The sequence below is a fragment of the Myxine glutinosa genome, chromosome 12 (assembly GCF_964187855.1).
Source record: "Myxine glutinosa chromosome 12, kmMyxGlut1.1, whole genome shotgun sequence".
Lineage (NCBI taxonomy): Eukaryota > Metazoa > Chordata > Myxini > Myxiniformes > Myxinidae > Myxine > Myxine glutinosa.
In genome coordinates, this window is record NC_136272.1 from 103,480,013 (window position 1) to 103,506,834 (window position 26,822).

Genomic DNA, 26,822 nt, shown 5'->3' on the forward strand with positions numbered 1-26,822 from the left:
GCAAGGTAAGTTTGCAGCAAATGACTGCTCAGCAAAAAGGCAAGGCCACAGAACGTGTGGTCCATAAGGTGTATTGTTGTGCAGCAAAATGCAGCAGGGGTGCCGCACAGGTGTAGCCAGTTGCAGCTGCACAGTTCATTGTTCCTGCACACTTCCCCTCCAAAATGGGTCCATGGGTGGGGAGGAGAGACAAAGCACAGTTAGCAAAGGAAAGGACGCAAAGGTACACATCAATAGGAGGCAATGCAACATGGTGGGCGCGGGAGAGCGAGCAGAGCAAGCTCGTCCCTAACCGTTCATACCCCCCCCCCAAGTCAGCCTACACTACCCTTGCCCTTCCCTGTATTTACAATTTACAAATCCGTCTCCACGTCTTGTCTCCCATATCCTCCTCTAAACCAAATTCGTCTTCCAATCCCTCCCAAGAAGGAAGAGATGGAATTACACACAATGTCACACTTCCACGTCATGATGCGTCTCACTTATTCAACAGTTTAGAAAACCTGGTGTGGAGTTCCGTCTCCCTTGGTGAGTGGATGTGGATGGTGCGAAGAGATTCCTCATCCTAACTATACTCTAATAACATTAACTCAGTTACACGACCCGGGGTCTTGCCCTGCCAATTCAGTTGGCCATCGTTACACTATGTGGTTCTAAAAACCAATTCCCATTGACCCACCCTGTGGTGCCCTCTGAATTTGGGTCTCACTCCCCAATTTTTCTTCCTGTGCCTTTGCACAATTTAGGGGCTGGGTCATGTGGCCCACTAGCAGGTCCAACTACCTGCGCACCTCCGCCACTGAAGTCGCCACCCGAGCTTACCTTGCTCCTTGCGACTACCCTAAATCGGGGAAGGCCCCTCCTGGCTCTCTCACCCTCTGATGCCCCTCTGGCATTGGGCTACCCGGGTCCTTCTCCTGGATCCTCGGGCCCCACTGAACACTACTCTGACTGGCTCCCAGAGCCTACCTGCGTCCTCACCTGGCCGACAGACTACCAGTGGCAGAGTGCCCCAATAACCATACGCACCAACAAAGCCCACACGCCCAGCCATTCCACTTACTCATGCACCCATCCAAGCACTTCCTGCTACTTCCTGCACCACAGATGTCAATATCCAACAATTTACCTAAGCCCTCTACCCAACTTTAAACTACCCTCCCCGGGTATCCGTGAAGGGGTCCATCTTCCCCCATTCACTCCTTTGCACCATGCATTCCACACCACTCATTCCACACCATTCATTCCACACACCAAGCTCTCTTGCACACCTCTTGTGCTCTTACACCTTTTCTCCACTTGCACCCCATGCAAGTCAATTCACTCAACACAAATCCACTTGTCCTCAATACACCACTCATACACCACCTCTGGTCATCCCCAACCAATGCCTCATTTGCGCCTCAATCTCAAGCTCAACAAACACAGTGATTCCCATTCACACAGCATCATCTAACAAGCTGCTTTTCCCCCTAATACTTGTGCTTTCCCGTCTTCCCTTACACTAAGCACTCCCTCGTCATTAACATCCATCTAATCTCTTTACGTCCCCTCTACCTGTACCAATGTCTCTACTTAAATCTCATCCCTACCGTCATTTCTAAATCCCTAGCAATTAACCTAGCCCGCCTTCGGCTAGTTTTCACTGCCACCCCATAATCTACTGCTCATGTGCCCCAAGTGAGGGATGGTAAAACGACCATCCCTCCACACCGGGCACCATTCCCCAACACTATCTCTATTAGTCCACTCCACTTGAGCCTCTCGGTGCGGAAATACATTTTCACAGCTCGGCTTCAAAAAGCCGAGCGATGCATGCGGGTGGTTGGTCTCCTGGTGGTTGGGTCCGTCCGGCATTTTCGATTCAGGGGAGGAGGTTTTGTTGGGCCAAGGTTCCAGGCGCCATCCCTGCGCGGAGCCTTTCGGTCCCCGGCACGATGGCCCAACCTCCCACGGTCGGAGCACCGCGGCCACCAGGAGGCGAAGCTCCGACGTCTCCTACCCCCCCTCGAACCGTGCCGATCGCTTTTCCCGCTCTCCACGCGTTCCTCACATCGCGTTACCCCGTCGCGTCCCTTTGCGACCTCTTCGCTCAACTTGCGTCTTATGTCCTTCCCTGCCTCTTTCATTTCCTTTTTCAACGCCACCCTCATTTTTTTCAATTCGTTCTTTCGGATGTCCATTTTGCTTTCCAGTTCATTTTTCGCCTCCTCCAATTCACGGGTGGATTTGTCACTCTGGGTATCCATCTTACCGTTTATTTTTTTTATGTCATCATTTAGTCCCCGAATTTCGTCCTTCATTTCCCTTCTTGTTCTGTCCCCCACCTCTTTCAATTCTTTGGTGGATATGTCACCGCTACGCCTTGCTTCCTTCAATTCACCCTTTACTTCTTTCATGAATTGCGCCATGAGTGCGTACAGGTCCGAAACTGCTGGTACCGTGGGCTCGGCCCTCGCCGCCATGTGCAAGGTGCCGCCATTTTCTTCCCCTACTGCCGGCCCTTCATCAATTGCCTCTTCTTCTCCCAATTCTTCCTGTGGATCCTGGGTTATCGATTCTTCTATCTCCTCATCTTCTACCCCCACCGGCATCCGATCGCCTTGGCTAGCCATGGCAAAAATTTAATTTGGATTGTAATAATTAAAAAACTAAATTTCGGTTGCTCGTAATTTTGGCCAAATCTGTCCAAAAAAATTTGGTTTAGGTTCCAAATCCCACTCCTGACACCAATTGTTGCGGATCTGCTGCCGGCATTCTCCCCTTACCAAGGGGGGATTAGTCCCCTTGTCTTTGACTGACCTGGCACGATCCGGGACCTATTACGTCCCTTCCGGACAGCGCGAAATAGAGTTTCAGGACCATATTCGCTGTTACCTAAGTACTCGCGCTGCCCTGGAAGCGAGGAAACAAGCCCCGCACAAACCACATGTGTAGGTGAGATGCCAAGCAGTTGCGGACACGTGATTCGCGCTATTATCCCTTACTAGACCCGATTGGAGCGATCGTATTCGTACCACGCTCAGTCAATGGCGAAATCACAAAGACGATCGAATTGGAAGGAAGAACAGAATTTATTTACATGATACAATGGTAGAGAAAAAGGGGACACAGAGCAAAAAGTTTATTTACACTATACAATGGTAGAGAAAAAGGGGACACAGAGCAGCCTTATACTTAATACCCAAGGACACGGGCCCGTCTCGCACACACACACTCACACGGGGATTGCAGATGGCAGGACGATGTTCACCAGCGCGTCCAGGGATGGCTTCCGTGCAGCTCTCTCTCTCCAGTCCCTGGAACGTCCTGTGTAGATGGAAGGAGGAGAAGGCAGGAGCTCACTGCGTGTCGTCTGAACGGAGCGGGTTATCACGGGGCGAAATGGTGGGGAGCGGACTTTGGCGTGGCTGGTGGTTATTCACTTGCGGCTATGGCCGCGCTTACTCACGTGGGTGAAAAGCGCAATATCCGTTACCGGTGCATCTGGCTGCGCCCGCGTACTTTGTACAGTTCAACGCCTCTTCTTCTCTCTCTCTGCGCAAGTCCTCAAACAACGCGCGTATCCCCAACAAGTCCTTTGCAACGCTCTCCACTTGCGAGTCCTAATCCTTTCGCCACTGCCGTTCAAGTCCTGCTGATAAGTCCTATCGCGCCACTGGTGCAAGTCAAGTCCTTCTGAGGGCTTTGCGCAGCGAGTTATATAGGCACGCCCCGCGAACCTTCTCAAACTCACCAGACGCGCTTCACCACGCCCTCTCACGCCATGCTGCTAGAGCTCTGATTGGCTGGTGGCTCTTACCGGCATCGCCTCCGCCGCTCCCAATCTCAACGCCGCTCACCCCGACCCCACGCTCCTCCTTCTCAGGCCTACCTCGTGTTACTCGACTAGTGGTCAGCGGAATGGGGCGCGGGATCAATTACGCCCATAGAGGTAGAATTGCACCCATCCCATATTACGCCCATAGAGGTAGAATTGGAGGTGGGACACAAAATGAATGGAAGACCTATTCTCATGTCTTTACACAACGCAGGCACTAAGAGGGGAAATGGCCTATTCTTACACATACTAAGACATAACTATACTACAAATGGGCCTTTATGTTGCTTGTGTGACTAACTATGGGGTGAAACCCTTTAACCTTTAATGACCTCAATGTGCCAATCTCAAAACCGCAGCAATATCATCCATTTTGGGCAATGGATATGCGTCAAGCTATGTGAATCTATTAATAGTCTGCGAATAATCCACGACCATGCACTTTCGATGATTAGCCGTATGCCCCACGAGCACCTGGGCCCTCCATGGAGAACTACTAGGCTCTATAATGCCCTCTCGCAGCAATCGTTTAGTCTCATCAGCAATTAACTGTGTGTTAGCGCGAGTGTACCGTCTAGACTTTATGGTCTGCGGCTTTCAGTCGGCAGTTGAGCTCAGAAATAGAGCCGGTGGCTCTATAGCCATCTTGGCCAAACCGCAAACAGAAAGAGTATTCTCCCTGACTCCGAATCGCATTTCCAACCGCCCATGTCTATGCAACAAATCATGTCCGAACAGCACATTAGCGCATAAATTCGGCATTATCATGAGTTTTACATCGGGATACATAATGTCATTAACCTCCAAGTTAACAATGCACATTCCCTTAGTGCGAATCCACAAGCCTGCAGACGCCATGTAGATTCACCGCGTAGCTGGGCCGACCGTCCATCCGTGGCGCCGAACCAGCGCTTGACAGACATAGCTCGCGCTGCTGCCTGTGTCTATCAGGGCATCGGCCGCTTTCCCCTCAACGGGCAACGGAAGCACCGCGCTGAAGAGGCTGCGAGACAGGCCTGGGTCCGTGGAGCAGGCAACCCGCGAAGGGTTAGTTCCCGCGAGGGTAGTACGTCACGTCTTCATCGAGCGACAAACCTTTGCAAAGTGCCCTTTTTCCCGCAAGTATGACACAGTGCTTCCTTGGCCGGACAATGAGCCAGTGCGTGCCGACGATGTCCGCAGAAGTAACACTTTGCGTTATTGGCAGGGGAGACAACAGCTGTAGTACTCAGGCCTTCCCCTTCGGGTGTCGGCGGAGTGGTGGTGGCTCCCGGAGCGGCCGCGGCCCGTCACTCGGCATTAGGAGGCATCTCCGTGTAAGCCTCAGCGGTTGCTCCAGCTGTTATGTAAGGCCGTCCGTATGCCTCTGTGCGAGTCGGAGCGAGTTCCAGGACGCAAGCTTGATCGTATGCCTCTTGGAGCGTCATAGCTGTTTTCTCAAGTAATCTTAGCCGTATCACAGGTGACGAGAGGCCAGTCATAAAGGCGTCTCACATCAGATCATCAGTTATCTCAGCGGCCGTTCGAGCCTCAGTCATGCAGTCTTTCCCGAGTCTTCTCAATTCCTGAAGATAACGTTCAAGAGGCTCCAAAGGATCCTGTCACCGAGTAGCGAGCATATGTTTCGCATACAAAGCACTGCAAGGTTTTACGTAGATTTCCCTCAAAGCTTCTACGGCGGTCTCATAAGTCTCACAATGTGAAATGTAATCGAAAACGGTGTTGGAAACGTGACAGGTGAGAATGGAAAGTTTTTGCACCCCTGTAATCTCCGGAACCGTGGCAATATAATTAGTCAGGGCACGGAGCCAGTGTTCCCATTGGCTCGCAGCATCCGTCGCCTGAGGGTCCCCGCATAACTTCTCGAGTCTCAGTAGCTTGTCCCTGGCATCCGAGCGCTACAAGGAGTCATCTCCAAGGAGACAATTTCCATAAAAAATGTAATGATTTAAATTACAAAACTCCTTTAAGATAATGACTTTTATTGAAATCGATCTTCCACATCATCTACAAAAGATAATCACATATTAGCAGGCAATCATATAAAACCCTATAAAAAGCAAGCCATATAAAGATGCGTCATTTTAAACCTACCAGCTCGGATTCGTCACGAAAGACAGACAGCACCCTCGCGCTCAGGCCAACTGTCTTATAGCACCTTGCTTATCTCACCGCCAGAGAGGGAACTGCAACGGGTCTTAACCTTTATTCTTCATTACATGTATGTATGTATGTATGTATGTATGTCCCCTCAAACGTATACCAATCAGAGCTGAGGATCTGGTCACATGACAGGGTGATGTGATTACGTCTGATGTCATTACAGCGGTACAGTGGCTGACGCTCCACACACCGCCATTTTGATTAATATGCCGTTCATGCCAAACATATCATCGAACCTGTCATACATCACAATCGCTGTGCTATACCTTTACGTTTTTCATTCAGCGTGAAACACAAACAAACCGATTGTTAAAATGACTGTCAAATATCGAAAGCATCGGCGGTAGGTCTCTTCCAACAAAATGGTACGTACCCAACCATTGTGGGGTATAATATAGATTACAGTAGATCTTCCCTCAGTTCTGAAAGTAAAACTTACCTCACGGATGTCGGGATTCCTCCAAATTTCTTTGTTTAATGTTATAAACGGCATTAGCGACTGTTTGAAAAGCTAATCCATATGTGTTTGTGGTTTATAATATTTTACAAGCCCGGCTACGCCGCTGTTAGACTTTCGGTCTTGTTTATTGTCCCTTCCAGTAATCTTTAGAATCAATGCGAACATCTGCATTAAAGTAGATTAATTCAGATCTTCATGGATTAACACACAATTTAAAATATCTATATTTTGCCCTCTTGACAAATCCAACCTCCGCTGCCTGATGTTGCACCACCATTTTGAGGTGGGTGGTGTAAGTAGTTCAGAGCTTTGGCTCTGAGTGAAACCACGAGTGCAACACAATTAACCTTTTCAAGTCCATAAAATAATTCTGAATTGATCGATTAACTTAAACATTTTCTGTAGGGATGGGTACGTTTGCTCGTATATAATAACGTGACGGACAAAAGGTGTTTGCGTACATTACTCGACGTGTGAGAACTACACGAGGGTCTTACTGATATATATATTTACAACAAAATGAGGCTTTAATACCAGAAATGTTTTTCTGGTTAAACTTCACTATCCATAACCCACTGCAAACATGTGTGTGACGTCATTACCCATTCAAATAAGCGCATGGCACATTACATCACAAATAGCAGATTGGGACAGATCACATGGACAAGAATCAATTCCACCTCCACCCCTCGACACTTTTGTTCATTGATATGACCTTGATCCAAATGTACAACCATTTATTGCCTATTTTATTTTTTTTGGTATACGACATTGAGGCTCGTGAAAGCAGGTGGTTCGGATGCAGCGTGTGGCCGTTTGGCTGCATCATTTTCTGGGGGCGCAGCTGTGTCGCTGATGCAGTGCCCCCCATTTCTAGTAAGCTGGTACTCATTTTTCCGACCTCGGAAGGATGACAGGCTGAGTGTGACCACCTGGTGTTAATTCAACGACGAACTCAGGGTGAGGTGAGGTGCTTGGATGAGTGGGGCAATGTGAGGTGTTGGAGGTTTACTAAAATCCACTTTTGCTCTGCACAGGTGAACCAAGCCGGAACGGTTGCCTCCCAGAAGGGGAGCTCACGGTGGTTGAACTGCAGCGAGGGAGTCCATTCAGTGAACTGGGGATCAGTATCGTGGGAGGGAACGAAACGCCGCTCGTGTCCTTCGTTATCCAGGACGTGTACCGAGAAGGGGTCATAGCCGGCGATGGCAGGCTTCTTCCGGGAGATCAGATATTACAGGTGTGCACTCGTTGTTACGGTACATTTGGAAGCGTGCGCGATTACGTGTGGTTTAAAAACACCTCGTCTCCAGGTGAACGGTGTGGACATCAGCAACGTTCCGCATAATGTGGGTCGAGCGGTGCTAGCGCGACCTAGCCCCATCCTGCACCTCACCGTGCTTCGCGAACGACGTTACACCTCCTCGGTTAACCGCGTCCCTCAATCGGCCACCTCAGCTCCTCCATCGCCGCTCACTTTCGAGCAACGGCTTCAGCCTCCACTCGCGCCATTTTCCCAGCATGCACAGCGCACGCCGACCAGGCCGCTGTCAGTGCCTCCGATCCTGCTGGCAACGTACAATCCTGAAGGGAGAGTGGGAGGATGGGACGAGAATCTTCACGTGGTGTTGCACAAACGTGGCGGGAATGCGCGGGAACAGCTTGGAATAAAGGTGAGGACTAACGTACCTATGGCTATAAACGTGTTTATCAGCAATTTCCCCTACCTGAAGAAAATATTTTGCTACCGGTACATCAAACGGATAACTGGCCAAAATGGTCATCACGTGACGCACTGACGTCATTATTCCGTACACGTGTTGAGATCAAAGAAAAGAAAGTTAAACTGGAGAGCATCTGAAAATACAAAGCCTGCCCAGTCCACGACCGTTAGTATTTAGACGTCTTCTTCTTCGGTATCCCCAAAATAACGAAAACGGTTAAAAACTGGATGGTATTCATAGAATACTTGAATTACCCTGCGCAGTCAACTTGTTGTGAGCCAACTCTTCTGTTTTTGAAAATTTTTTATTTTATTTTATCCAATATGGCTGCCAGACCACGTGAGTGATGACATTAAACATTTATATTCTCCAATATAATTGTTGCATCATAGATCACGCTCAATACATTTGAAACTGATCAGACTAAGCGTTGTCCCTGTCGAATTATGACGTCATAATTATGGCACCAATGACGTCATTGTTAACACCACCTATTCCACAAATGGAGTTCTTTACAATGAGCCATGTTTCAATTTTTTCCATGCAACGGTTTTGGAGATAGAGGTGCAACATTTTTCGGTTTTTCAAAGATGGCGCCTATGACGTCATGATTATCATCAAAATATTCTACAGGGGGAGGCGCTCCTATGGTGAAAATGTGCCCCAGACCAACAGTTGCTGAGAAAAAAAATTCACAATGATCGGATAAGTGTTGTACTTGTCGAATTATGACGTCATAACGAAGGCACTGATGACATCGTCATTAACGTATCTTATTCCCCAAGGGGAGTACTTGATAATGAGCCATGTTTCAATTTTTTCCATTAAGTGGTTTGGGAGATATAGAGGTGTAAAGTTTTTCCAAGATGGCGTCCGTACCACGTGACCTATGACGTCATAATTGTCAGTAAAAAAAAAAAATCTACAGGCAGAGGCGCTCCGACGATAAAATTTCATGTCAATCGGACCAACGGTTGCCGAGAAAATTAATTTTTTAAATGCAGACGCGGCAAATGGCACATATACGAAGTTGAATGCTTAACCCCGCTTTTCGCTTCGCGAGCGCAGGGTAACTCGAACGGCACTCAGTAGAGAGCATACCTCTGCCTGGTTGCCGGTTGGTCATATCACTCAATGGTGAAGAATCACTTTAAATAAATTCTACGAGCTGGATCCGGATCCGGATCTTCACCAAAATCGAATCATTTCGTCCTTGTGACATACGTTACATCTCTGCCAAATTCCGTCCGAATCCGTCCACAACTTTTTGAGATATCTTGTTCACAAACAAACAGACAGGGGTGAAAACATAACCTCCATCCACCTTTGGTGGCGGAGGTAAAAATACATAATGAAAATTGATGATTTTATGCAGCCTTGACCTTTGACCTTTAGATTTAAAAAAATAATCAACTTCTAGCTTTTGATTGGTGAATCAATTGATTAACCAGATATGCAAATTTTTTTAATTTCAGGTCAAGCGGATGAAAATTGGTGATTTTACGCAACCTTTACCTTTGACCTTGTGATGTGAAACACAAACAAACAATCGGCTTCTCGCTTTTGATTTGTGAACCTGTTGGAGATGGCAAAGTTATATGCTCAGCTTTATCGAGAGAGATGACAATGATTTTGAAGGTCATGGCTTGTTCTTCTTTAACTTGCATCAGTCTTCTTCTTTCATATGCGGTGCAAGGCTGCTGTGTAGTGTGTATCATCATTGGCAGGAACATGGTTGTGACTCAGATGCAATGTCCCCTTGCTGGTTAGGACAGAAATTTGTAATTTGTTTGTCCTGGTGGCTATAACTTGCCTACTACTCTTCGTGAAGGACAATAAGATCTTCAACTAATGCTGGCAGACCCGTTTAACATCCATCCGAGGGACGGCACACACATTGATGAATCACGCTGACTGTGAAACACTAGGATGACGGAACACTACACCACCTTGCCAGCCTCTTCATCAGTACTACTTGTACTAGCTTTGAGCCTCTTATGTCCACACTACTCTGGTTACCCTTTCATGTTATGCCACACATCCATCTCATCATTCTCAGCTCTGTCCTTTCTATTCTTTTCTTATATTGTACCCTCATTCCCCCTGTCTCATTACCATACATTAAAACTGGTGTTTTCAGCGCGCCATCAATGACATTATTGCTAAAGAGCAATTGAAATACAATCTAAATATACTCAATTTTTACAATAAATGTAAAATAAATACAATCTAAATATACTCAATATGCTAAATATATATTTTTACTTCCCTTGGGATATTTTATGTGCTAAAAATGCCTCTTAACTACTCCACTTATTCCACACCACCCTTATCCTAGTTTTCTCACAGCCAACTCCCCTCCACCACCTGCATCTATTGTCGTCGATGGCTGGATGAAAGGAGAAAATGAACATGCCCACCTCCTCCCTCCTCACCCCCCCCCTTTCCCCCGTAGAAAACGTCTCAAACATATCAATCAAACATATCATATGATCAAACATATGATCATATCATATGATCATATCATATCATGTGATCATATGATCAAACATATCAATTGTCTCCCTTCGCCCCTCCAACCCTCCACACTTTTGTGTGTGCATCAGTCTCAATCCATAACTCCAAAACCATGAAACCTAGTGGCCCGAAACTTTGCATGCATACTATAAGGGAGCTCCGGTGAAGTGCATCAATGCAAACGGGATGTTTGGATAAATTTAAACACCCCTTTTGAAGATAATTAATGGGAACGCACACTCCACAAGCTGCTTTTGCAAGCCTTGGCGATGTAATTTTTTTTGTATATAGAGTCAAGGCTCGTGTAAGAGCTAACATTACACACGAGAACAGGAACAGACCCCTAAAATATGCAATAAGTAAAGGGAACGGGAGACAAGAGGGGGGAGAGAGAGGAAAACATACAAGCACAACAGTAGAGAACAGGGACGTCGGTAGATCTGTGGAAGGGAGAGGGCAGGTGAGGGAGAAGAGGGGGGAGGGAAGGGGCACACGGTATAAAACAAATTGACACAACTAGGAATTTCAGGAAAGAAGTTGGAGATTGAAAGAGCTGGATTTGAGGTGTTTTAATGGGGGTAGAAAAGATCAAGGTTTTGGATGGGGGAAGATATGAGATGATGGTGAACAGCTGTTTTGAAGACCTGGAGGGAGGAGTGTGATTGAAGAGAGTGTCGGAGTTTGTTCCAGAGGTGGGAGAAAAGAGGAATGAAAGAGTGAAGGTGAGCAGAGAGTCTTGATTTTGGCAGTTTCACCAGAAGAGGGTTGCTGGCAGATCTTGTGCGTCCTGCAGGAAAATTTGGGGGACAGAGCACAGACAGAGCAGAAGGAGCTAGGCCGGAGAGGAGTCGGTGGAAGACAGAAAGACCACCAACCTGCCTGCGGTGAGTGAGTGAAAGGCCCTTAGAATCAGCTTCATCACGGGAGATTCCAATGATTCTGAAAGCTTTGGTTTCTACAGCGTGAAGATGAGCTAGGTGTGAGGCAGGAGCATCAGCCCAGAGGGGAGAGCAGTATTCCATCAGCTTTGTATGTGCTGAGGAGCTCAGAAAGGACTTTGCCCGACGGAGGATGCCCACTGCCCAGTCGGCGACTGGGTTTGGAGGCCAGCTTGAATGAATGAATGAATGAATGAATATGAATGTGGTTTTCCCAGGAAAGATCATGGCAGATAGTGAGACCCAAAAGCTTGAGTGACGGATCTTCTTCAAGAGGATTGTTGAGAAAGTAGATGGGAGGGTTTTCCAGATGGTCTTTACGGGGAGACAAAGTGAGAGTGTGGGATTTGTCAGGATTGAAAGACATGTTCCACTTGTTTGACCAGTTTGTGATTTTGTCCAGGTCTGCAGAGAGTGAAGAGGCTGCTGCCTGCCGATCTGAGGGTTGAGATATGGAGCGGCAGAGATTGGAGTCATTAGGAAAGAGATAGAGAGGATTTTCCAGAGAGTCGGAGAGGTCATTAATGAAGACCAGAAAAAGCACAGGGCCCAGAACTATGCCTTGAGGAACTCCAGCCTGAACAGGAAGGGGAGATGAGAGGATTCCATTCAGAGCCACACGCTGACTGCGACCAGAGAGGAAGTCGGCAAGCAATGTGTGGAGGTTTCCATGGATACCATAGGAGGAGAGTTTGGTGAGCAGGGCGGGGTGCCAGACCGTATTAAAGGCATGAGATTTGTCAAGGGAGACTGCTCTGATTTTCTGTTTGGCGTTGAGGGCCTCCATCCGTTGTTGAGACAGCAGATGCAGCATGTCCAGAGTAGAGTGACCTGGTCTGAATCCAAATTGATGATCAGAGGATTTGATATGAGAAGCGATGATTGATTCCATGTCCTTGCTGATGATTGGGAGCAGGCTGATTGGTCTGTGGTTGTAAGGATCTGTTTTTGCACCTTTTTGTGTAAAGTGGTGATGTTGGCTGATATCCAAAGATATGGAAGATGACCTTGAGCAAAAGAGAAGGTGAAGAGAACAGAGAGAGGGTGAGATAGAGCGGCTGTGCAGGATTTTAGGACCCGTGGGCTGATGCAGTCTGGTCCAGTTGTAGAATCAGAGTCGAAGTTTGACAGAAACTTCTCCACCTTATCAGGAGAGAAGGACACAGAGTCCAGGAGCAGCTGGGTATGACTGGGTAAGGTGGGTACGTAGAGAGATTGGTTTGGGACACAAGATTTTGAAGCAAACTCAGAGTTGAAGCATTCAGCTTTTTCACGTGTGCAGTCAGCTGTGTAGCCGTTTGAGGTAAGGGAAGGGATGGAGGGGACCAAACACCAGAAACGGATTTGAGGAGACGCCATCAGGATTTGGAGGAAGGAGACAGGTTTGAGAGTTCAATCTTGAGTGTGGAGAGATGGTGCTCCCTGGCACTCCTGAGGGTAGACACACACTTGTTCCGAGCTTTGTGAAAGGAACTGAGATTACCTTCAGTTGGATTTGCCTTCAATGATGCGAAGGCAAGTTGTTTCAGGGAAAGTGCCTCACCACAAGATTCAGTGTACCGTGGATGGGAAGAAGGGTATGACAACTGAAGATGAGATGGGATAAATCTGTGCATGAGAGAGAGCAATTTACCGTGGAAGAATTCCTAGGATGAGTTGATGTCAGAGGCGGTAGAGATGGGAGACCAGTCCAGATGATTATGGCTGCTTGAAGACCGTGCCAGTTGGCCTGAGTGAAATGCCAGACTCTTATACTTGGCCAAATTTTTCGCCAAATAACAAACAGACAGACAAAATAACAGACCGAACCAAGCAATATACTTGCGGAGTAATAAACCAACAGGAGTGAAAACATAACCTGCATCCATCTTCGGTGATAAAGATAATTATTATGGATTCGAGCATACTGGGTGACCAATTGTACTGACGTTCAAAAGTCAGTAATGAAAATACTACGCTGTGTCATTTTTCCCATATCAAGCAGCTAGTGCGGCGTACAGAAGAGCCAGGCGTTTTTGTGCTCGACCTACTCGAGGGAGGCCCAGCTGCCGTCGATGGTCGACTCCGGCCCAACGACCGCGTCCTGGCTATCAACGGCCACAACCTAAAACAAGCCACGCCTGAGGTGGCAGCTCAGATAATCCAGGTAAGTCTGCAGCCTGCTGCACACTTTTACAGGTAACTATCCCGTTTAGTCACCGCAAGTTGGCACCGAGGTCTCGATGGCAGAATCAGACGAGAGACAACCTTAGATATAAAACACCAAGAGAACGAAGGAGGCAGGGCCAGGGAAGGACAAAATGAAGGACCTCATAATTAATTGTGAAACCCAATTGCTGGAACACAACATGAGAGGTTAGATTTCAACACCCTCCTTCCGTTTCTCAGAATACACTAACCGCACACACCACCCACCCAAGCACACCATCGGCGTACATTTTTGACGAGGAAATCAGATCTTTCTTGCACGAGTGAAGCTCTTTAATCATCTAAGTATTTCCAGCGTGTATTAACCGCACTACTTCGTTTCGTTTGCGAGAGCAGAAGCAGAGTGACTGAAACTTTGAGATACATTTGTCAAAGGCGTTTTGTGCCGCGAGCCCGGGGATGAATCCTGGAGGGAAAGAATGTGGATTGTGATGTCATTGCCATGGTGACGATGAATAGGAAAATTGCACAGCTTTTAAACTCCACTCATCGTGCTTGGAACAACATGCCTCAAACTGGCAAAGGGTAGTTGGTGTTGTGACACATTCTACTCTCTCCTACTTTAGTTCACCATCTGCAATGCAGTACTTCCACCATATTGCTATTTCCTTTTGCCCTTTTGCCCATTATAGCTGCTCAGTGGTCACGTGCTCCATTCCAGTCTGAGTTTCGGTTCCTGTACCAAGAGATGTAAACTGCGATGGGCCAGCTATAGTCCTTGTGCTGGTTTGCACTTCTGGGTTCAAAGACACCTCATTGCCTTTCAAAAAGGGTAGATCACTGTGTGCCGGTACACCGGCCAAATTCTGAAATCCCGCCGTAGTTGAGGGCTACTTCTGCAGCTGCCAGCGATGGTGCAGTGACCAGTCCAGAGTACATTAGAGCATCAGGTATGGAAACGTTCATCATGATGCCCACGGAGAGGTACCAGTCATAGGTCTGACCCTTTTTACAACACAGGTAGGTCTGACCATCTGAAGACTTCTGAAGAAGTCTGACCATGTTACTCCGCTTCTTGAATCTTTACACTGGCTGCCTGTCTCTGCTCGTGTGCAATACAAAATTTGCACACTATGTTATAAATCATTGTGTGGAGCAGGACCTCACTATCTCTCCGATTTGCTCACTCTCTATGAACCTCGGCGACGGCTTCGTTCAAGCGACGACTCTATGACCTTAGAGCCGCCGCGCACCAGCACCAAGTCGTTTGGCGAGAAATCCTTTTCCTTTGCTGCACCTCTGCTCTGGAATGACTTGCCTTCCTCTGTTCGACATGTTGACTCTCTTCCTGCCTTTAAAACCTCCCTCAAAACCGATCTGTTTCACAAGTCTTTCAAAGTCTAAGTCCTGTTTTCCCTTTGGTTTGAGGTGGGACAGAGATCGAGAGTATGTCTGTGTACATGTGCGGGGGAGGGAGGGGAGGAGGAGGGGGAGTAACCTCTGTGGGTTTTGAATGGGGAGGGAGAGGAATAGGGCAAGAGTGAAGGTGTGTCTGTGTGTGTGTATGTTTGTGTGTGTGTGTGTGCGGTGTGTGTGCGTTCGCATGATAATGTAAAGCGCCATGAGGGTAGTTTACTCTGCTTGATGGGGCTATAGAAGACTCCTTTATTATTATTATTATTATTATTATTATTATTATTATTATTATTATAGGTACCATGATGCCCCTCAGAGGACAGTGGGAATAACAAATCTACTTTCCATACAAGCATTGATTCTTGAATTCAAGTTTATTTTTAATGCTCGTTTCACATCTCCAATTTCACCTCTGCACTTACAACTGTTTCTGCTGAGATTGCCAGGAATTTTGGGTTTTTCACAAACATTTGGTTTGTCTTAATAATTGCTGGTAACCCCTTTCCCCCACCCCTTTTACACCTTGTTACCTCTGCCAAAGGTGGACGGAGGTTGTTTTCACCCCTCCCTGTCTGTGGGCAGGATATCTCAAAATGTTGCGGACGGATTCGGACGAAACGTGTTCGACAGCTTGGGTGTGTGACAAGGACTAATCGATTCGATTTTGGTGAAGATCCGAATACGGATATGAGAATGTTGTTCAAGTCCGAGGGTATTTCCGCAGTCCCGTAATCAGAGTCCATGTGAGGATCATTACTGTCTACATTACGAGTCCCATGAGAAGGTTGCCACTTCATCTGCATTCATACGTGTCATTTTGAAGGGTAAAAGATTCGGTGAAGATCCGAATCCGGTTCTGAATACAATAATTCTTTTTAATCTGAAGTGATTCTTCACCATTGAGTGATAGGACCAACAGTGATATGAAGCACAATATTTCAAAAAGTTGTGGACAGGTTGGTTAGCTGACAAGACCAAGCCGTTTCGATTTTGGTTCAGGTCCGAATACAGATCCGGCCTATCAGTGGGATACAAAACATACACTGTCCAACCTGGCGCAGGTATGTGCTCTACCGAGTGTTGTTGTAGTTTTGGAGTATTTTTTGTCAAATAGTGGGGCAACTTAGCATAACAATTGTGCATTTTCTGAGGAAAGCACCAAATTTGGCACACTAGTAGACTATCATATTATGAAAAGATCTGGATATTGGGCCATCTCAAATTCAGAGATTTGATTTTTGCAAGATTTCGATTCGATTGGGATCGAAGAGAACACCTTCTTCGTCTTCTGTACAGTGAAGTTGCCAGCCCTGAATTCTCTGGCTACATCTGGGTGTTTCATTGGGAGTGCAACCATGTCCCTCAGGTGAACAGGGACCCACCTGGCATAGTGTGTGTGGTCTAAGGCATGGAACCATGGGACCAGTTCCGTCAGGGCATCAAGGTACGTCGTGAATGAAGCCTGCCGCAGAGAACGCACGTAGACCAGTACCAACATCTCTAGTTCCAGCACAGTTGCCCAGTACTGAAAGTTGGGAATGTCTTCTCCTCTCTGGTGACACCAGTCTTCGAACTCAGGCAGGGCTTCTGCATCATCAGCATATGTCATACAGTGGCGTTCATACGCACGGTGTTGCAGGATGTGCAGTGCCGCTGCAGTGATTTGATGAGCTCTTCTTGTGCGGGTGACGTGGGCAGCTCGCAGGAAGGAGTCGGCCGTCCCTGGCGTTGCAATCTCAGCTTGCAAATCTGCAAAATCTGCAAATCTTGCAAAAATCAAATCTCTGAATCTGAGATAGCCCAATATCCAGATCTTTTCATAATATGATAGTCTACTAGTGTGCCAAATTTGGTGCTTTCCTCACAAAATGCACAATTGTTATGCTATATTTAGCTTAGCTGCTGGACTAGAAGCATTTACTGCACAAACATTATTATTCTTCAAACACAAGTGACTTGTGTAACATTATTGCCAAGCCATGGTTTCATTCATATTTCATTCATGAGTGTTGCTGTCACACCCTGAGAATTCACCTTTTCCACATTTACTGTTTTGCCAACTTTTGGTGTCTACATCAATTACATGTTCCTAGTCTGCTCAGCCCGTTTGGTTCCCTCTTCCTGTCAACATGTTCTTCCTTGTGTTACGTGGTCCTCCCGGTGACTACCTGGTCTCGGTGACCCCCGGACCGTGAGAGGAACTCCGCCAGAAAGATCTATTATTTATGCTCTTTCGTAACACATAAATCTGAATTCCAATCAATAAGAAACCCCACACCAAGGATCCGGAATAATCAATGATATATTCCCCGAGCAATCAACAACCATCCACAATCAGCAATCAATAGTACAAAGATGTAAACTCATCTATAATAACTCTAAGATGGCCATCTTATACATTCCTCACGTGAGCCCCACTCCCGACTCCCTCCATGGTCAATATCTCTCTCAATGTCTCCGTACTCCGGTAGTTCGATCTCCGCACGTGGGCGGTTGAACGGACCCTTCCTGACGTGCTTTCACCGGGCACGTCCCGTACCGGGAACAACGGCTGCAGCGCGCACCTCCTGGCCAAGCAAAGCGGGTACAGCAAAGCAGGCAAAGCAACATGCGGCTTGCCCAGCGCGCGCGGCCCAATGTGCGACCCATACGCGGCTTTGTAGACGGTGAGGCGAACTGTGCCAGCTGCTTGGTTCCATGCACGAACCCACGGCGACTTGACGTGTCAAAGGGTAGTTACACGTCCCAGTAACTCCTCTCGCCAGACGGGCTTTTAACGCCGATTCTGTTGCGTTGCTCAATCGATACCGCTCGCGTCCGAGCTCGGCGAGGAAGAAGAAGAATCGTCGCTTCTCCAGGACCTCGTGTCTTTTCTTCTTCCGTTTCCGGTCTCCTTTTTCTCAGAAGGGCTCCTGACCCTTTAATCACAACAACCTTTAATCGACTACACATTGATAAGCAAAGACCTGAATAGTAATTCACATGCATTCACATAAATATGTAACACTCCCCCCCCTTCAAGAAAGAAAGTTTGAACCCAGCGAAAACTTTCTTTGCCGGCCAACTTGGATAAACAAACCAGATAACTCACCCCCCCCCAACTCATCAGTTCCCCCTGGGCACAGTCATCACTTAAAAATAAAGCAACAAAATTTCACACAATCCCCTAGATTAATTCCCTCTGGACCAAGCGTCAACCACTTCTAGTTTCTCTTGAATGACGGTTAAGAGGTGGTGACCCAAAGCCCCCAAATTTAAACCTCTCTATAGCACTTTTTCGGGAGGCCCAGCGGAGTATTCCTACATGGACGCCTTAAGGAATGTGGAGTTCACGGTTAGTCCGGGGAGGAAAGTTCATTACATGGACGCCTTTAAGAACGTGGAGTTCACGGTTAGTCCGTGCAGGAAAGTTCACTACCTGGACGCCTTTAAGAACGTGGCGTTCACGGTTAGTCCGTGTAGGAGCCTCGGCTCGGCGGCTCCCCCGTATATAGTGCTTCAACGTCTCCAGACTCCTAACAGTTACGGTGGGACCCCTTGTCCCAGCCGTTACCTGACTGGCGGTCTCCTTCTCGGCCAGTGCTCTGACATTCATTCTTTCGGGAGGTGCCGTAACTCTGGGAGCCTCCATAGTAATATCGGCTGCTGCCAACCCCAAAACTCCTGCCAAGTGGTCCTCTTCTGTAGACCTCTCGACGCCTACGAAATGCCTTCCCTACTGTTATGGTCCGACCCTCCAAATCCTTACCATTCCAATTCTTCTCTGCCTCTCTGGCGTCTCTTGTGCTTGCAAACGTGACAAAGCCGAACCCTCTTGACCGTTGCGTTTCCCAGTCTTTTACCACCCGCACGTCCACCAGCGGCCCATATCTGTTGAAGACAGAGGTCAGAACTTCTTCCTCTGTGTTGAAGTTCAGTCCCCCTACAAATAACTTGGAACTTTTGTCGCCATCCCGAGCTGGTGGGGTGTTATTTTCCCTGCTGTGCTCTTTACCAACCCTCGGGTTACCATAAATTTGCCCCCCGGCCAAATCATTTCCGATAATCACAGATACTCCCTCTACAGGAAGCGTGGCTTGTAAACCGACGGTGACCGGTCCTGACACCAAATCGGATTCCAAATGGATGACATGAAGTGGGGCACTAACACAGCCACCGATCCCTTGTAACCGAACACTATCACCAGTTGCGGTACTCTTTGACAATGGCAAAATGCCTTCAAGCATTAAGGATTGATGGGCTCCTGTGTCCCTCAAAACCCTAACCGGTCTTGGGTTAGTCAAGTCTCCCTTGAGTGAGACCAACCCCTCATAAATAAATGGTTGGTAACTCTTCTGTGGGCGATTTCTTACGTTTGCCATCGCATTCGGAGTTGTACTAGTCGGACTCCGCTCTGGGTCTTCCCTTTTCATGAGGTAACAACTGGACATCAAGTGTCCAGGTTTCTTGCAAAAAGCGCAAGTAGGCCCGGAGGAAAAACTCGTGGTCTGCCTCGGGCCCCCCGAAAAATAAGTTTGTCTTGGGCCCGCAGCCCTCTGATTTCAAACAGGTGGGGTATCCGCGTTGTCCCCATAATCCTCTCGAGGCCGCCGCCATGTATTGTCGTTCTCCGCACCTGCTGTTCCCCACCTCCCCTGCGGAGATCTAGGCGAGGAGTTAGGTTCGTGGACCCCTATCCGGTGTGTTAAGGCATAATCATCTGCCAGGGTGGCTGCGTCCCACAACTTCGGTACTTTCTTTTCCTGCAGGTACACTTTGATGTCCTCGTGGACACACTGTTGAAATTCCTCCACCAGCATCAGGTCACGCAATGCTTCGAAGTCGTTCCCGACTCCTTTTGACTCACACCACCGATCAAACATATTTTCTTTCACTCTGGCAAACTCCACATGGGTCTCACTCTCCCTCTTCCTGGCATTCCTGAATTTTTGCCGGTAAGCTTCCGGAACCAACTCATAGGCTTTGAGGATGTGCTTCTTCAATACCTCATAATCTGCACATTGGTCCATTGGTAGCGCCGAATAAATCTCTTGAGCTTTTCCCACCAGCACACTTTGCACTAGTATGGTCCAGGCCTCCTCCGGCCAGTTTAACTGTCGAGCCACTTTCTCAAAGTGTGGAAAAAATTTAGCGACTTCCTTTTCACTGAAGGGTGGAACCAGCCTCACATGTCTGCCCACATCCCAGGTGTTCTGGCTAGGTGTTGACCCCGTCAGCAAGGGTGGTACCTCTCCCCGTTCTCATTAAATCCAGCTCCTTGAATTTAATCTCTTGCTGAAGCGCCAGATCACGTTCCTTCAACTCCCTTTCGGCTTTTCTCTCCTCTGCTTCGAGTTCCCTGGCAGCTCTCCTCTCCTCTGCTTTTCTCCCTTCTAACCTTTCCTGGAGTTCTCGTTCCACTCTCCTTTCCTCTGCTTGTTTCGCTTCTCTCCTCTCTTCTGCTTTCCTTTCTTCTTCTGCTCTTTCCTTTTCTGCTTTCCTTTCTTCTTCTGCTCTTTCCTTTTCTGCTTTCCTTTCTTCTTCTTTGATCCGTTCCTGGCTCCGTAATTGCAACTCCAGTTTCCGGAGCTCAACGTCTTCTGGTTCTTCGGGTAGCCACTGCCAGGCTAACTCGTCCCATGTTCCTAATCCCACCATAGACTGTATCACCGTGGTCTGCAACTCTGCCTTCCTCAAATTAGTTCGGACCTCCAAGTTAAAATGTTTGGCCAATTTCAAGAGGTCCGACTTTAGTAACGCTCGGAACTGTGCCTCACTCGGTGTTACCGCAAAGTTCTGTGCCACAAACGCCATGGTGCCTATCGTTAACACCTGTTAACCTTCACCCAAGACTTTACCCCCAATTTCCCCAAAAATTTACCAATTAATACTTAATTAATAAATTTTAATTAATAAAAATATTATTTTATTATTTTATACAATTTTAGATCCCGGACGTAGACCCAATTGCGAATCCGCAAATCGTAATTTGGACGAGCCCCCAATTCTGTTATGTGGTCCTCCCGGTGACTACCTGGTCTCGGTGACCCCCGGACCGTGAGAGGAACTCCGCCAGAAAGATCTATTATTTATGCTCTTTCGTAACGCATAAATCTGAATTCCAATCAATAAGAAACCCCACACCAAGGATCCGGAATAATCAATGATATATTCCCCGAGCAATCAACAACCATCCACAATCAGCAATCAATAGTACAAAGATGTAAACTCATCTATAATAACTCTAAGATGGCAATCTTATACATTCCTCACGTGAGCCCCACTCCCGACTCCCTCCATGGTCAATGTCTCTCTCAATGTCTCCGTACTCCGGTAGTTCGATCTCCGCACGTGGGTGGTTGAACGGACCCTTCCTGACGTGCTTTCACCGGGCACGTCCCGTACCGGGAACAACGGCTGCAGCGCGCACCTCCTGGCCAAGCAAAGCGGGTACAGCAAAGCAGGCAAAGCAACACGCGGCTTGCCCAGCGCGTGCGGCCCAAGGTGCGACCCGTACGCGGCCTTGTAGACGGTGAGGCGAACTGTGCCAGCTGCTTGGTTCCGTGCACGAACCCACGGCGACTTGACGTGTCAAAGGGTAGTTACACGTCCCAGTAACTCCTCTCGCCAGATGGGCTTTTAACGCCGATTCTGTTACGTTGCTCAATCGATACCGCTCGCGTCCGAGCTCGGCGAGGAAGAAGAAGAATCGTCGCTTATCCAGGACCTCGTGTCTTTTCTTCTTCCGTTTCCGGTCTCCTTTTTCTCAGAAGGGCTCCTGACCCTTTAATCACAACAACCTTTAATCGACTACACATTGATAAGCAAAGACCTGAATAGTAATTCACATACATTCACATAAATATGTAACACTTGCATGTTCGTTACTTCATCATTTCTCAATTCTCCCTTGCATGCCAACTTCCTTCATGCCACCACTCTGTCACCATAACTCCCTATCTCACTCAGCTTTTCGATGAGCCTCGACTTTTATTTATTGCAGTTCAAATCTTGCTAAAAAGTTCATAATCAGCTGAGAATGCCAGAAATGTGGATATGAATCTGTAGGTGTTTAATTGCATTCTCCCATAATAATATTTCCTCTGGGAACAGCTAGCATGAGCTTCCAGATGGTACGTGAAAAGCTTCTCCACCAAGGCACTCAGGCCTCTTTGCTGCAATTAGCAGGTGTCATATTCGTTTAGCTTAACAACCCCTTAGTTGTGGCCAATAATGGCCAAACCAACAATTCACAATAATGGCTGAACTTCTTGCAGCAAATCTGAAAATTATTGTAAAAGCTTTTAAAACTAGAACGGCACTCAGTCGAGAGCATACCTCCACCTGGTTGGCCATATCACTCAATGGTGACGAATTATTTTAAAAATTCTTCTAGCCGGATCCGGATCTTCACCAAAATTGAATCGATTCTTCCTCGTCACACACCCGACCGGTCCACCAAGTCTCGTCCAATTCCATACATAACTTTTTATCCTACTATGGATAAAATACTATGTATCGTTTTGGCCCCATCTCCCAATGGTGAAGAATCACTTAAAAAATTCTAGTAGCCGAATCCGAATCTTCACCAAAATCTAATCATTTCGTCCTTGTCAGATACGCTACATCTCTGCCAAATTTTGTCCGAATCCGTTTACAACTTTTTCAGATATCTTGTTCATAAACGGATAGACAAGCGAACAGACAGGGGTGAAAACATATCCTCCATCCATCTTTGGTGGCAGAGGTAACAAGATACAGCAGGCCATTTGGCCCATCCTTCTTGCTAAATCTCCACACCCTAGCCTTCCCACCTACTGGAAGTGTAAATTACACATCTAACCCCAAGCAGAGAATTTGTCCACAATTCCAGCACCCAATGGCCTGCTCTTTTCAGGAGACAAGGTAGGATTTTTAACATCAACAACTTAAATTTAGATTGGACATTTGATTTTGTTGCAGAAATGCATGCTTTAAGATGCAGTGGCCCTTCTATGGCACTGTCGAAACAGCATTTATTTGTTTGGTTAATTTTTCAAACAATATCCGACACCATGGGTAATATAACCAAGACTAGAAAATTCACAACCAAGCACACCAACAATCGAGCTATCATGTTAACCCAAAATAAGGTGAAGGAGAAGGTGGATCAGACTCGGCAACGGTTGCTGGAGTGAGATGTGCATGGAAGAAGTTTCGGGAACTGAGTGGCGTGCTGATGAGGAGGGGAGTGTCGTTGAAACTGAAGGGAAAGGTGCATGTTGCATGTGTGAGAAGTGTTATGATTTATGGGAGCGAAACATGGGTAATGAACGTAGAGCAGCAACGAAGGCTGGAAAGGGTGGAAATGCGAATGGTTCGGTGGATGTGTGGAGTATCGTTGAAAGAGAGGAAGACAAATGATGAATTGCGAAAGATGATGGGAATAGAGCCTGTGATTGATGCTGTGAAGAGGAACAGGTTGAGCAGGTTTGGTCATGTGTTGAGGAAGGATGAAAGTGACTGGTTGAGAAGAGTGATGGAAATGAATGTAGAAGGAAGTAGAGGATGGGGAAGACCGAGAAAGACTTGGCTAAAGATGGTGGAAGAAGAAATGCTGGCAATACAAGGGGGTTAACAAGGAGAGATGCAGAAAATAGGGCAAAATGGAGAAGATTGTCATGGGGACCGCAAGGCCAACCCCCACTCTAGCAGGGAAAATGGTCTTAAAATGCATGTTGTTTGTTGTTGTATGTTAACCCTAAACAGTCTTATCAGGGGAGAGGGTCAATAAGGAGTGGATGCATTTCATTTGCACCAAGTAGGGCTTATACCCACATATACAGTAGATGCTTCACCAATTTTCTTATTCCAACATCCTTCCCTTTCCTTATTTGTAAAACTCCACCCATTTATTGCATGCCATTTCTCAGGCTTTTATTCTATGAACAATACGGGACTTTCAAAATGACGGGTAAAGCACGAAAAGCGTAGAGGGTGCTAGACCAGAAAAGAGGCAATAGAAGAATGAGAGACCACCAACCTGTCTGCGATTGCATAGTGATAGACCAAATTTCGAGTTAATACAAGTGAGAGGCAGTAGATAAAACACGCGCGCGCGGACACACACACACACACCTCCTTTTTTCATTTCTGTTCCTCACAATTCTGTCTCTCCCTTATACACACACACACACACACACACACACACACACACACACACACACACACACACACACACACACCTCCTTTTAACAATATGTAGATGCAAAAAATCTAGTACAATTTATTTTTTGGTCCCAGAACCAAACAAGAGTTATTTATAACAGCCCTCACAGCTTCCACTCCACCTCCCCTCCTCCCCCCACTACATCATTTATATCAAATATCATAATTTAAAAATATTGTTTCAAACTTACCATGGGCATTCACAAACCCCAGATATGATCTTCCCATCAGTGTTAAAAAGCACCCAAACCTAATCTGGGTCTCCCTTAGGGAAGTCTTTCCATTGCAGACATTCATTAAATAAACCACCAAGCCTGCCACGATCACATGAGGCACTCCCACAAGGTTTTAAGTCCACTCACTGGCAGGGATAATCGGGGGTTTGGGTAGAACGTGCCCATCAATGATCCTTCGGGCCTTGCACCAGCCCACATTGGTGGGAATTACAGTACGGGCAGCTGCAAGAACTCAGCCCTTTGGGTGAGCTGAGAAAGTTCTCCAACGGTTTCGTTGTGCAGAGGCATATCTCTTTCACTCGGGTACTTTTCCAAATATTTTTGGCTTCTTTTAGTAGCTTTGTGAGCCATTTTAGGTAACATTACTTATCTCGCATACACAAAATATAGAAACATGGCCCAATCAACATTTCTGCTAAGGGGCTTCTGTGCGTGCACGCCAAGTATTTTGGGGTAGATTGTCATTTTGAAAGTGCCGTATTCTGGGAAGCCATCAAATTTATAAAATCCAATGTTTTTGTTTACTCTACTTGAAAGACATTTTGTTGTAATAAAAAGAAAAATGTCATTGCATGCCTGTCATTTGCACAGCAAGCAAATGAGGAACGTGTTCACTTCCTGGTGTCACGGCTGAGCAAGCCAGCATTGAGTGACCCCAGCAAGAACTACACACTGGCTCCCTCTCGGCCTTGCCATTACCGGGTTAGTGTCGCCAAGCACCACTTGACCAATATTATTGTGGAATGTTCAGCAGTTTCATGTTCCAATAATCCGGTGGTCACAGCTAGTGACCACAAACAATGCAATTCAAAAACCCAGGCAGTCTCATCACTGCTATTGTTCAGGAATCAGGATGACTTGCAAGTTTTAGGAATTAATGAATGGTTAGACTTTTAGGAGTGACCTGTGGGTTACCGAGTGCTGGGTCACACTGTGTTGTTGATATGTGAATCTTAAAACATATACTCTCTGCTCTGTTTTCATGTGAAGACCAAAAATAAATAAATGAAGAAGCCTCCGTTTTCATACCTACAGGGTCAGATACAACTTTAGCTTTTACAAATTTGGAGACCATAATACATCTCAGTATTTCATTTTTATTCTTGGAAAATTCTGAAAGACTGATACGGAGGGACTAACAAGATCAAGAGGGCTGCTCGTAACAAAAGCTTTTAAAGAAAAGAGTAGTGATGCAATTCCTCAGTTAGTTTATTGCAATATATAACATGTTGGGTTATCCGATCAAGGTGGGGTTACTTAGACTTTAGTAAAACATAAACATGATTGTTTACAGCCGTTGTAAACATGAATTCAGGAGTGAAACACGGATGTAGGCCAAATTGACTCATTTCCTTGTTTTCATACATACAGGGTCAATCCATTTTGGGGCCCCTCCGCATCATGTGCATAAATTATACCAACTTTAGAGCTTTAATCTCACTCTGCAAAGACTTGAGTACCACACGGATGCCTCCTAGTTTGGAGGTGATGTGTTGGTATAATTTATGCACATGATGTCAGCGTCATGGCATAGGGTTAGTGTGCTTCTTTAGTTTCACACACACACACACACACACACACACACACACACACACACACACACACACACACACACACACACACACACACACACACACACACACACACACACACACACACACACACACACACACACACACACACACACAGTCGGACCCCGCTATTTGTGGTTGATAAAAATGCGACATGTTTCTCTATTCGCTGAAAAATGTCCTGCAAATTCGCAGTTTTTTTTCTCTTCACGGCCATGTTCCGCGAATTCGCAGTTTTCAGGGGTGCAAAAAAAATTCACGAGCCGCTAGTTTGACACATTTATAAAACCCATCTTTCACCAGCCATGCATAAAGCAGTTGGACATACGCAAAAAAAAATTATACGAGCCACGAGCATGACCTGCTTATACTGTAGAGTACCGTACATTCACTGCTGTGCGATTTGCGTTTTCATGGCAAATTTTAGCTGCAATATAAGCGAGCTTCGCTGGATATCCCACCAGATGTGTAAACAAGGCAACCCCGGGAATTATAGAATGCAAATGCTTCATTAAATCTATTATTGAAATTAGCAGATAGGCTCAATACGGCATCGTCCGATAACATCCCCAACAAACAATTGGCAGAGTACTTCCCGCAACTACCCACGATGCTCGCAATCCTACATATACAGACTGTGTCC

General features: G+C 46.7%; 1 protein-coding gene across 1 annotated transcript in view; it reads left to right on the plus strand.

Annotated features, from left to right (window-relative positions):
• Positions 1 to 26,822, plus strand: part of LNX2 (ligand of numb-protein X 2) — a 65,079-nt gene that overhangs the window by 20,787 nt on the left and 17,470 nt on the right. The window contains exons 4-8 of the mRNA XM_078766385.1: positions 7,481 to 7,683; positions 7,757 to 7,907; positions 8,049 to 8,116; positions 13,607 to 13,768; positions 25,200 to 25,310. Coding sequence (XP_078622511.1) covers positions 7,481 to 7,683; positions 7,757 to 7,907; positions 8,049 to 8,116; positions 13,607 to 13,768; positions 25,200 to 25,310 — 695 coding nt within the window. The remainder of the gene's footprint in view (positions 1 to 7,480; positions 7,684 to 7,756; positions 7,908 to 8,048; positions 8,117 to 13,606; positions 13,769 to 25,199; positions 25,311 to 26,822) is intronic.